Source organism: Crinia signifera, chromosome 9 (genome assembly GCF_055691185.1).
Source record: "Crinia signifera chromosome 9, ASM5569118v1, whole genome shotgun sequence".
NCBI classification, from domain to species: Eukaryota; Metazoa; Chordata; class Amphibia; order Anura; family Myobatrachidae; genus Crinia; species Crinia signifera.
The window spans coordinates 131,069,249-131,082,725 of NC_139225.1; the positions used below are offsets into that span (position 1 = coordinate 131,069,249).

At 45.3% G+C, this 13,477-nt stretch overlaps 1 protein-coding gene across 2 annotated transcripts in view; it reads right to left on the reverse strand.

Annotated features, from left to right (window-relative positions):
• Positions 1 to 734: 734 nt before the first annotated feature.
• The window catches only part of LOC146036043 (cytochrome P450 2H2-like), a 76,288-nt gene continuing 63,545 nt past the window's right edge, over positions 735 to 13,477 (reverse strand). For both annotated transcript variants that reach the window (XM_083159811.1, XM_083159812.1), the window contains 5 exons: positions 10,400 to 10,576; positions 10,139 to 10,280; positions 4,973 to 5,160; positions 4,582 to 4,723; positions 735 to 1,477 (listed from right to left, as the gene is read on the reverse strand). In XM_083159811.1, the coding sequence (XP_083015937.1) occupies positions 1,296 to 1,477; positions 4,582 to 4,723; positions 4,973 to 5,160; positions 10,139 to 10,280; positions 10,400 to 10,576 (831 nt within the window). In that variant the 3' untranslated portion in view covers positions 735 to 1,295. The remainder of the gene's footprint in view (positions 1,478 to 4,581; positions 4,724 to 4,972; positions 5,161 to 10,138; positions 10,281 to 10,399; positions 10,577 to 13,477) is intronic.

A 13,477-nucleotide genomic window follows, 5' to 3' on the forward strand; every position in this document is an offset into this window, starting at 1 on the left:
TTTTTTCAGCCTTACCTACTATGTAACTATGTAACTATGTAACTCTCTGTCACTATCTCTGACTATCTCTGACTATCTCTCACTATCTGTCACTCTATGACACTGCAGCAGCAGCACACAGGAAGTGACAAGATCCAGTAAGCATCCAGCTGCTGGCAGCACGCTACCAGCGGTGATCAGGTAAGTATCAGGCAAGTATCAGGCAAGGATCAGGTATGTATATCACGACAGATTGGCCGGTGACCGCTCTGCACGCAATTCCAGACCGGAATGGCGTCTGCAGCGCAGTCACCGTTAGTTTAAATAACTCGCTATGGCTGTGATTGGTCCGTCGGTCCGACGGACCAATCACAGCCTTGGGGGCAGGTGGGGTGAGGTGTGGTCATCACCGGTGACCCCCTCACGCCCCCTCCCACCCGGCGGTGATTGACACCTGTGTTACCGAGCGTCATATTCGCCGGTAACACAGGAAAACGCTGCGATTGGCTGTTCACATTGAACAGCCAATCACAGCGATCGCCGACGGGGGGGAGGCATCGCCGCCCCCCCTGGACATGCTGGGACATGTCAGCTGTCAGGGACAGCAGACATGTTTAAACTGTCACCGCGTCTATAGACGCGGGGACAGTTTAAAGTCATGACGTATATATACGTCATGTGTCGGGAAGTACATCCCGGCCATGACGTATATATACGTCAAATGTCGGGAAGGGGTTAAGGGAGAGTGTGTTAGCGTTGGCCTCGATCAGCCTCTCTGTCACAGTAGCTGAAGTGTCAGACTTACTTACATTTGTACAGACTGGGAAAATCATTTGATGGTGAGTGACTTGCATATCGATGTGCGACAGGTGGATAGCGATATTTTTGCAAATCACTCAGATTTACCCTGGGTGGGTTTCTGCGTCTGGTGTTGGCTAACCACTCTCATTCATCTGCAAATTTGCAGATGAGCGATCAGGTCTCAGTCAGGCCCAAAGTCTTTTTTTTATTATTAGTGTTATTATTATTAGTAGTAATTTTATTTATATAGGGCTCTTATTCCAATAGGACTCAAAGCTCTTAACAGATAGAATGAATGTAATACAGTGCAGGAACAATGAAGTACAAAATTGCTTTCAAATTAATTATACTAGGGGGAATTATGGAAATGCATGAGTAAAGAGGGAAGTCTTGAGTCTGTTTCTGAAGGATTCTAGAGTGGGGACCTCTCAAACTGTGCAGGGAAATGAGTTCCTACAGTATTTGATTCTGGTGTGATGCTTATATTCTTTGTATGTAATATGATAAGTATTTGCTCAACGAGGGTCAACAAACATTTCATAGGGCCGAGATCGAGAACCATTGGTCTTTGGTTCTGGAGTTAGGTCTATGTCATTCTCGTCTACTGTGGTCTTCAATGTAAACTTTTGCAGTATAGTGGTGAGGAAAAGGAAGAGTTCCATCCGAGCCAGAGCCTCCCCCAAACAAATGCGTTTTCCTGAGGAAACAGAATAAAATATTGGTTATAGGTCAGATTCAGATATGGTAAATGGTGCTAACCTGAAACAATGTAAAAATTGACTTATTTTTTTGTTATATCTAATAAATCATGGGCTGTTCTGTGGCTTGTGGGCACTGGGCATCTACGGGGGCTATTACTACGCCACTGCTGGGATCTGCAGATACTTTTCTGTGACCTTATTGTGCCTGCCACATTATAAATGTCTCTCCCAAAATGGCTGCTACCTCAGAGGAGACAGTTATTAAGGATGCTAAAGGAGGCAGCGCCCATTTCGGGAAGGACATTTTAATGGGTACATGCGCAACAGACCAATGGCAACAGGAGGGCAGAACCCCTGAAAGGACATAAGTCGCAATGGGACCTGAGACCCGTAATGACAGGGATTGAGGAGGGGGAAACTCTAAGCTTCATATTGTAGCTTTTCTAAGCATGCATATAATGCTCAAATGCCCTGGGTCAAATATAACTTTGTGAATAGGAATTGTTTGTTCCTGAGCTAACTATTTGTATAGGTGTAACTGCATTGCTTTCAAATTCATTTCTGTCACCTGTTACCTCCATGGCACACTCTGGACCACCATCAGCAATGTACTTAGGGTAGTATGGAACTTCGACTGACATAACAGCCAACCAGTGCCAATGATTCCAGCCACAAACTGTTTCTTATTCTTAAGGCCCCCATACACTAGGGCGACTTGTCCTAAGGACAAGTCAGCCCCGATTCCCACTGAGCTTCCCTGGCAGCTTGATAAGATTTGGCACTTGATGTGCCATTTTTTACATGTGATAAATCGGATGTGATTTATCACATGTAAAAATACGGGGAGCTGCAGGAGAGCTAGCGGTCCGTGGGAGCAGTCAGAGGGGGGGGGGAGTGGCAGGAGCAGACTGGGAGTGGGGACCAGTCCGGTGAGCAGCAGGAGCAGGCTGGGAGTGGGGGCCGCTCCGGGGGAGCGCCACGAGATGTAGCGGCCGCCCAGTCTTTTGAATAGGATGGTTTCTATTCTCCCGCTGCTCTGCGGTCCCCGCGGCGAGCGGGAGAATAGAAACCATCCTATTCCAAAGACTGGGCGGCCGCTGATTGGTTGGGAACTCAGCCAATCAGCGGCCGCCCAGTCTTTTGAATAGGATTTCATTCTATTCTCCCGCCGCGCCCCGGTCTCTGCTCTGCATCTGATTCTGCAGACCCCGCTCCCTACCTGCCTCTACATCTCGTGCCGCTGCCCCGGACCGGTCCCCACTCCCAGCCTGCTCCTGCTCCCCGGACTGGTCCCCACTCCCAGCCTGCTCCTGCCGCTCCCCCAGTTGGCTGCACATGATTTATCTTATGTGCAGACCGTCCGACATCCGTATCTGATCCAATGCGCACGGGACCGCGGATCAGATCAGATGTCATACCCTACGCAATATGGCCAATTTCACCCGATTTCTCGGCCCAATCCTCCAGAATCGGGTGAAATCGGGGCCAAAACGCATAGTGTATGGGGGCCTTTAGGCACACATTTTCCTGTGAATAATTATCACAGCTTTTTTTTTTTTTTAACTGGCCTGCAAGCATTAACAATATAGTTTTAAAGAACCACCGTTCATTTTGAGTCTTCTCTTAATAACTCCATTAATTGGCTGATGCAGACTGTGCTTCTGGTCTGTATCTCAGCACTGAGATACAGACCAGAATATGCTAGAAGCATCATACATAGGGAAAATTACATGCTAACACTTTTAAATACCAGCAGCAGGGCCGATGCTTGGGTGTCTTGCGCCCCCCTGCAAACTGAAATTTTGCGCCTTCCCTTCCATTATTCCTTAAAGGGACAGCTTGTGCTACAAAAAAAGGTACCTCTTCCCCGTTTGCTGGAAGAGGGGGAGCGTAGCGCTGTGAAGTAGCGGCAGGGGTCAGCACGGCAGCAGAATTTGAATTTTGGGTTCTTTTTTAGTTTCACGGCGTCAGCACGTGCTGCTCTAGCTATGAATCTTGGCAGCTTGCCAAACTGCCTTACTTCTCTAAGCTACGTTATCAGCATAGCGCCTGTTTGAATCCTGGCAGCTCGCCAGCAGCCTTACTTCTGTAATATACGTTATCAGCGTCCTACGCTGACTCCGCGGCAGCCCAGCGCTGCTACTCCTAAGCTCCTGTCAAGCCTAATGAGCACCTCTCACACAGCACTGGTGCCCGCATGATATCCTCTCTTCTGTGGAGAGGGGATCATGCTGGCGCCGGTGGAGAGGCGCTCCATCTGTGTGATACGTAGGAGTGTCTCAGACGCTCCAGCAATGAGACGCTCCAGCATCTGAGTAGAACGTGCCTTGCCTGTCCAAAGATGGGGTGCGGACACAATTGCGTATCATGCACAATGAAGGAGGCATTTGCCAGTGTTCCATGTTACATACTGGCAAATGCCTCCATTAGATACCCCCAATATCCACGCCATCCTAAAGTGTGGCGAGCGCAGCAGGCCCATGGTACGCATCCTCCCAACCTTTTCATACCCCCACTATCCACGTTGGTGTGGAGTTGATTCTCTATAGTGTGGCGAGCACAGCATCAAGTTACCGGCGATTCTGTCTGACATGCCGCCATGTGACAGGCAGCGGCCAGGGCAGCCAAGAGGAATGCCGGGCCCCAGTAAATTTTTTGGGGTGTGGCCTAAGTGTGGGAGGTGTGGGCACCTCCCACACTTAGGCCACGCCCCCAAAATGTTTAGAGGAGGGTGAAAGAAAACTAAAAAAATCTAATCTCAGCAGCAGCACACACCTACAGCATGTGCTGTGCTGACAGCAGGCTCAGCATGACCTCTCATGCTGTCAGTGAGACACTCATGCTGAGCCTGCTGTCAGCACAGCACATGCTGTAGACGTTTCTGCTGCTGTTGCTACCCGGGAGGGATGGAGGGGGAAGGGAGGGGTCGGACCAGGGCCTGCGGGGCCCTTCCAGCAAGCCTTGGCCTGGGTAATTAGTACCCGCCCCCTCCTCTCGGCTGCCCTGGCATCGGCAGCTGGCAGGGTGCATAGCAGGGAGAGCGCCTCTACTGGTCGGCGCCTACCTGCTTTGCAAATAGTATAAAATACAACACGTGTACCTGCAGAAAATGGCATGAATGCATCATTCTTCTTAAAGTCACCGTTCTTATCCAGAAAGTGTCCAGGATCAAACTTATTTGGGTTCTTGAACTTTTTGGGGTCTTTGAGGACGGAGGTCAGGACTGGAAACACCAAGGTTCCCTAAAGTCACAATTATAATTTGTTTTTTGAACATTGATCATAGACAATGTATATACAAAATGTGTGCAACACAGGACTTAGAGGTATAGAGAGAACCAGAAAAAAATACTAAAAGAAAGCATGGAAAGGTGTAGAATTTTGCAAAGAATAAAGAGAAGATAGTACAGTATGTAATAATATATAATGCGATAATATTTACATTTAATCATACAACTATTACAGTATTTACATTGTCACTTGCACAACTACCTTTGGAATATGATATCCCCTGAAGGTGGTGTCTTTACTGGTTCCACGAGCCAGTCCTGCGGGGACAATATCAGCAAATCTCTGGATCTCATGTATAACAGCGTCTGTGTATGGCATCTTACTCCTGTCCTCCACTGATGGGCAGCGATCTCTGCCTATTACATTGTCTATCTCATCATGGATCTTCTCTGAAATATACATTTAGGTTTATGCATTTAGGTTGGAAGCTTGATAACAGTTTTTATTCTATTTTTTTTTTTTCATACTGCATCTGGAACAAAACAAATAATTCAAGAACAAACATTCCAAACTTATATTGCCAGCATGTTTAACCCTTTATGTGAGAGATGTGCAAAATATCTGCTAAAATGCCAGCTTCGCTCACAATTGTTATATAAATTCAAATAAAAAAATGCGTAAAAAAAAAAAAAAAAAATTCCCCTATATAAGCTAAACATTAAAAGTCATTATGATGACTAAAAATGTTTGGCTGTTTTCACACCTATTTTGACAAAGTCACTTGGCACTCAAAGAGTTAAGGAGGGCCACATAAACGCTTATGGATATCAATAAAGTTGTCATACAAAATTGTTCACACACTGGAGGGCAGTGCTTCCTAAATTGCAGTGGTTCACGGAACCCTAGAGTATCCAAAAAAATCCAGGCGTCCCTAGCTCAAACGTTTCTTATTGAGAAATTCACAAACAAATACTAAATTAAGCAAATTGTGTTTATATGTAACTTTTAGGGTCGGTGTGGGACAGGTTCTGCTTCTGTTTTCCACATATATTATTATTATTATTATTATTATTATTATTATTATTATTATTATTATTATAATTATTAATCTTAACCATTAGTTTTTGTTTTGAGTGTTACAATCACCAGAAATAATTTGAATTGGTACTGGACCACCAGCTAAGGCACCCTGCAAGCAGGCCAAGGTGCCACGGGAACTGCTGACATAGCCAATGTTCCTGGAATTAAGCATTCTTTATGCTACTGTGAAAAATGTAGCATAACTTTAGAATTGCAAACAACTGATAGTGTTAAAGTGTGTAAAAATATTCAACTAGTCCAATTAGAAGTACAATACACATATACAGTATGTTAAGATTCCACTGGCCACAATGTGTACCATGACAGTTTTTGTCAAGATGGCTAATGGTATAGGACAGTTCTGGTTATCTGGTGAGGATCAAGATGTTCTGAGTTGAGCGGAGGCAAATTGATATATTTAAAAAAAAATTATAGCCTAATTTTTTATCCACGCTCACATGGATAGTGGTGGTATGAACAGGTCTGAGGGTTTAAAATGGAGCTATTTGCCAGAATGTAATATGGAGCACTGGCAAATGCGTCCTTTATTGTGCATGAGAAGCACTTGTGCACCGCACCCCTGCTTTGTGCACGAGACGCATGCCCTAACAAACCCCTAAACCTGACCGGCAGGGTTGCCGTACGAATTACTGAGTTGTACAAGTGTATGAGACGCTCGTGCATTTCAGGCAGTGTAAGGGCCAGCAGAAGCGGAACCAGGCCTGTCCTCTAACTCTGTTGCCCCGGGTCGGTGTCAGTGAGCATGTGCGGTGCTAGACTTCACCTTTAACCGCCCCGGCTGTAAGGGCAAATTAGGTCCGCCCAGACTCTGTTGCAGTCAGGTCTTAGGAGGGGCAACGTGATCACGTGGCAGCCCAGAGCGCAAAAGAAAAAGCTAACTAACACAGGGCGGAGATGCCGGAACCACCCTGACTGAATGCAACAATGCACAGTGGTGGTATATAACACAATATAAATGCAACAATGCACAGAGGTGGTATGTAACATAAAATAAAACTCCAGACTCCTGCACAGGAAAGGAATAACCGCTAGAAGGTAAACCTGGCCCCTGGTGTGAATAACTGCAACAATGCAGAGATGGTACCAAATATTATAATAATAAAATAAGCTGCTGCAGGGGAGGCCCCTGACTTATCTGTAGTGATGACGATACTGCAGACAGATCTTAGGGGACTGCAGTGCAGGCAGACAGGACTGCTGAATGTGACCAGGAACATGGATGGGGTAACACAGTTCAGGCTTGGGGCACAGGACGCTCAGCAGGTGTGCTTAGCTGGAGTTCACCGGGCTGTAGCAGGATACCAAAAGGCAAAGGCAAGACTAGCACAAACTCCCACAGAGAATAGGAGCTCACACAAAACAAACTTGCACACAGCACTGGTAACTAGGAACTATGAGCTATGATTGGCAGGTTTGAACAGGTCAGGATGCCTTATGAAGGCCTCAGGTAATTAAGGCAGCTGTGCACAATCCAGAACAGCTGGGCTAACGAGGTCAGACTTGTGCATACATAAATTCACAGGAGATTGTCTGTAATGGCAAAGAGTCACCACTGGAGGCCACCAGAGAGTCGAATACGAACAGACTGAAATTAACCCATAACAGGCAAGACAGATATGAGTCATTAATAATGACTCCTAACAGGCAGATGGAGCGCCTCTCCGCCGGCACCCACATGATCGCCTCTCCACCAGCATCCACCAGCACTGGGGATCTGGCCGTTACTGGCGCTGCGTGAGAGGCGCTCACTAGGCTTGCCAGGGACGCCGGGGACAGAGCTACACTACACTAACTACGCAGGGCTGCCGCTGGAACACTACGCTAACTATGCTAGGCTGCCATTGGGCTATGCTGACAACGTAGCGTGCCGCCGTGAAACTACACAAGTACTGAAAAATAAATAAATCCACTACTTCAATAAACCTAAATAAATTAGTAAGGAGAGATTCAGGGCCGGTGCTAGGGTGTTCGGCGCCCTCCTGCAAACTATAAATTTGTGCCCACCCATATTTTACAAAAAGTGCTGAAGACGCATGATGGAAAAAAGGGTGTATAACGCCCATAGTAGTAATGTCACTTATACATATATCTTGTGTAGCAACAGTGCAGTAACTATACATTTCGGTACTCTGTGCCAGAAAAGGAGTTGTTCCCCCCACCTCACAAGCAAACACACACTGAAAATAGGCACAGTCAAAAATTTAGGGTGTGGCTTCGTGGGGAAGGCACGTGGCCACATAATAGTACCAATTCACCTTAAACCACACAGTAGTGTCAATTATTCATCTTGAACCAGTGTTACTTAGGCGCACTGCGCCAGGTAGAGCCCCTATAGAAACACTGTACCAGGATTAAGCACACCGTAGTGCCCATTACACATTGTCACACACCATAATGCCTATTACACTTTATGTCGCACACCATAATGCCCTTAACATATTGTGCCGCACACTGTAATGCTTATTACACATTATGTAGCACATCATTAATGCTCATTACACATTATACCACACACACACACCATAATGCCTATTATACTAAGACTAACAAGTTCCTGTACCCCAGTACCTTTGGAGGGCTGTAAGTTGCTGCTATTTCTAAAGGGACTATGATGCAGTGGCAGATGGGAGCTACGCCACCCAGAGTCAGCTTCCGGCAGGCACAAGTTCCCCATAGAAGTGCAACATCAAGTTCAGGCTGGCCATCGTTGTGAGGGGGAGCTACCCCTCCAAGCCGCCTCTCACACTCATCTACGGATGAGCGAGCCCATCCCGGGGACCTGGGATGTAGCTGGAAGGAGGGGGAAGAGAGATAATGAAGGGACCAAACAGTAGGGACAAGGAAAAGCGCTGCTGCTACTGTGTCTCTGGGCTCCCTGTTACACGACGCCTGTGCCTCCCTCACCCTGATTAAGCTCACACTGTGGAGGATAGCGGCTGGGAGCCTGGGAAGCTGCTGACTGAGGGGAGCAGACGGCGCTGAAGTTCAGAATCCCAGTGCCGCCACCGCCACTGTCTCTTATGCTGTCACTGTGTAGATTGTCATTCATGCACATACACACACACACACACATATTAGTATATATGTGTGTATGTGATATATATATATATATATATATATATATATATATATAAAAAAAATACACACATACATATATACACTAACATACATATATATACACACACACACATACATACACACACACACACACACACACACACACACACACACACATATATATATCAAATCACAGTACAGTATCTATGTATTAAGCCAGGCAGAAACAGTTACTTACTAAATTTGAAAAACAGCCAGCCTTTTATACAGGGCTGGCTCGAGCTCAGCGTCCCTGAGCTCCTCCAACATGCATCTTCCCCTTCAGTTCAGGGCAGGCAACATGCAGCATCCGGTCCCAGGGTGCAGCCAAACTAGCGAGGATGAGCTCCGGTGGACGACTGCTGCAGCTGTACTGGAGTCTGGCACTGCACAGTCACACACATTCAGTGAGTGACAGCTGGCCCCACACTCTCACCCGTCGCCCGTTATCCCCCTGCCCGCACTCCCGCCGCCGACGCTTCACATTTGGCCTGGCGCACCTGCCTCCCACAAAAATGTTTAAAAAAAGTGTGTGTGTTCTGACCGTGCGCGGCGTGTTGCTCTACGCCGGGTAGAGAGGAAGAGTGGGAGGGGGGAACCGCTCTTTAACTTGCTGCCTGCGCTGCGCTGTCATACAGGTTGACAGGCGCAGCGCGCACAGCAGCAGGGTCAGCAAGGCAGGGACAGCGCCTCTCCTGCCCGGCGCCTCCCTGCTTTGCAGGCTCTGCCGTGCGGCTAGCGCCAGCCCTGGAGAGATTTACAAAATCATTCTAGCACAGCCTGTAAACTGACAGATACTGTAGAAGCTGATTGGTCTCTCCAATATTTGCTAAATGTCCCAATAAATATTAATTTAATGATTTCAAGTTCTGTTTTCTGCTGTCTAAAGCTGCCCATACACGGTACAATTGCTGTGTGCGATGAGATCCCATCGCACAGCACGAAAAGTATGTGCTGCATTTACTTTTTGAACTAGATTGCATTACATCTAGTTCAAAACGCACGGTGGCTAATGCACCGTTAATGGGCACCTTGACAAATATTAAGGATTAAGCTTTCAATAATTAGGGCTTGCACATGTCTTTTTGTATACAGCTTAAAGAAAGCTTACAGTATTGTTTACATTGGCAAATTTTATTTCCCCCGCCCCCCTCCTTTTTCTTTTGTACACTACCGGCCAACATTACTAAATAATCTCCCATTGTTTATGGAGATAAGAAGCAATGTTACCTTGTATCTCAGGGTACTTGAGCAGAATGAGGAATCCATATCTCAATGTCAAACTTGTAGTCCCAGTTCCAGCGAAAAAAAGGTCAATTACTGTCGCCTGTAAATTCTCCTCATGAAATTCTGTATTTGGGTTATTTTTTTCCTGGAAGATATTTAAATTATTTTTTTAGCTGTTACAAAAAAACGGTTTTCACGGTTTGTAGAAACAAAGTGTGCTTATACTTTATCCGTTTCTGTTACAAAGACTTCTCCCAAACTCACCTCTTCCAGTCTTATGAGGAAACAGTCTATGAAGTCTCGTGGGCAGTTCTTATCCAGTGTGGTTCGGTGAGACCTCTCCATGTCCATCACAAAGTCCTTCAGATTTTGGAAAGTTGTGAAAAGTTTCTGGTGAGGGCCAGGGACATAGCTCATCAAGGTTGGGAAGACATTAAGAAGCTGGAAAAAAATAAAATGAATTAAAAAAAAATCTTACATTTAGATTTTCCTGTGGATATTGCTATTCTAAGTTCCCATCAAGGCAATTTCTAGAACTGGGCAATCACACTGGGCGTCAGGGATGTAAACAGTATTCCTTATGCAATATTATTGTACCTCCCAAATTGGCCACTGCCTCAGAGACAGTTTTCAAGGATGCTAGAGCACATTTTATTCGTGTTCGTACTGGGATCCAGCCCTAAATCCCATCACTCACCAAGCATTAAATCCTGTATTGCTATATGCATCAGCTAACTGTAGACAGAAAAAGCAATTGTTTTGTCTATTACAGTATATCAGATTAACACAGATACTCATGCACTCTCATTCCATTGTTCATTGCAACTGCACACATGGAAATGCAGAATCTGTGTATCATTTCAGAATATCCTTCTTTTGTACTTATTTTTTTAATAACATATTTCCTACAAAAGTACATAATGACGCCAGATTATACATTATAAATAACTGAACAATCTAGCAGACTACATCAGTTCTGATATTGGTAATTTAGTTTGTTTGTACTAGACCTCAGGCACATCATTTAGCTACCAACATAGGCAAGGCATAATTAGCAAATCCCTCAGTTGTAATTACACAACATGCTTTCATTGTATGTTGTGTGTGCTTAATCAGATGGTATACAGACAGATCGGCACTCGCAGCTCAGTTTTGGGGAACGTTAGCCATTCCCGCCACAGGCACCCTCCAAATAGCCTTTGTATTATGTTTGTGTAATACTGTAAATTAGGCCAGTGGTTCCCAAACTTTTTTGAATCACGGCACCCTAGAGCATCAAAATATTTTCAAGGCACCCCATAGGCCAAATGCTTCTTATCGAGAAATTCAGAAAAAAAATATTAAATGAAATGCATTGTGTTTATATGTCACAGTTGGGATGCGGTCAATTTGCCGGCGGTCGGGAACCCGGTATTTAGAATCCCGACACTGGAATCCCGACCGCCGAAATCCCGAAACTTTCTCCCTCCGTGGGTGTCCACGACACCCATAGAGGGAGAATAAAATAGCGTGCCGAGCGTAGCGAGGCACCGGGCCCGCTGCGTGGCGAGCGCAGCGAGCCTGCAAGGGGGGGCGATCCACGTCCCCCCCATGTCGGGATTTCGGCGGTCGGGATTCCAGTGTCGGGATTCCGACCGCCGGGATTCCGACCGCCGGCATTACGTATCGGATCCTCACAGTTATCTGGTGAGGGACAGGATTGGCTTCTGTTTGTCCACATATGTTATGATTGGCAGCCACCAGCACTGGTTTTGCCAGGTACATTGACCATTCATAATATGAATTGATCCTGGTCCACCAACCCAAGGCACCCCTGCAAGTGTCCTGAGGCACCCCAGGGTGCCTAGGCACACAGTTTGGGAACCACTGAATTAGTATTTTTATTAGCACATATTATGCTTCTCAATTGTTTCTTTTTTTTTTTTTTTTTTTTTTTTTATGTTTTTTTTTTTTTTTTTTATTATATAATCTTTATTTACTTTCTTCTTGCATATAAAAAACAACATTTTTAACAGGACCGTGACCCACATTGGGTACAAAAATACATTACTGAACATAGTTTAAGTTACCACAGCCTTGTATACATAATTATTATAATACATTAGACACCCCCCCCCACCCCTACCTTCCCACCCTACCAAGACCCCTCCCCCCCCCTACCCCCGCTTGTTAGAGTAATATACCCTTTAACTTTCTTTATTGTCGGTAAGTTGTTCTTTATTTAGCTACATTTAGCCCCGTCTAATGGTTTATGAGATATCCGACCCCCCCCCCCCCCCCCCGCTCATTCCTACCAACACACTCTTGGGTAGTGCTGACATTACTAAGCCGGATCTTACTATATAGTACTTTATTCTCTTATCTATCCATACGTGCAAAAATTAATTTATATATATATCTTCTTATCCCTGATCTTGTCTAATTCTAACCGCCCATATATTGAATCGTGAATAATTTTAGAGTGATATAGTGCTTATTTATTTTTCAGCAAACGCTGGAACAAAGACTGGTGCTATAGTTAATGTATAATTTACTATTAATATTATACTAGCTGTGAGGTGTGTCATTCTTGGCCACGTGGTTGCATTATTTAATAATAAGTTTAACCCCGTGCCCCCGCTAAGTTTGTTTAAAAAATTAATATCGTGATACGGGTGTATGGCCCTCTTAAAAGGGTTCTACTGTGTTACTTATTTTCTACCTAATCTATAATATTGTGATAGTGACTTATTAGTGAGTTATTTATTTGTAAGTTATTAATTTATAGGAAAGTAGTCAACCCATCTGTGCCATTCTTTCAAGTATTTATACATAGTATTCCGGCTTTTAGCTAAAGATTTTTCCTGTTTAGCAGTGTATGTCACTAAAGCTTTCCAGCTGTCTATTTTTGGTCCTTCCTTAGCCATCCAACTTCTTGCGATTATCACCTTTGCTAAGGCACAAAGATTTGTCACATATTGGGGAACCCCAGGATCCAACTGGCCGTGCTCAAGGATGTTCAGCAGGCAACCTCTGGCCGATAGTACCTCCCGAGGGACACCTGTGTCCACCATGGTTTGTACTACATCAGTCCAAAACGTGACTAATACTGGACACTGCCATATCAGATGTAAAAAGGTACCCTCTTCCCGTTTGCATTTCGGGCAACTCGACGTACTGGACCCATTAAATTTTAGCATACGAGATGTTGTCATGTAGGCTCTGTGCAAGATAAAATACTGCACTTGTTGCACCCTCAGTGCATTTGTAGCTCTGGCAATATTTGAGACTGCACAGCGCCATTCATCCTCCGCTATTGGGCCAACATCCTGGGCCCACTTGTGCCGCAATGGCTCCAAGATA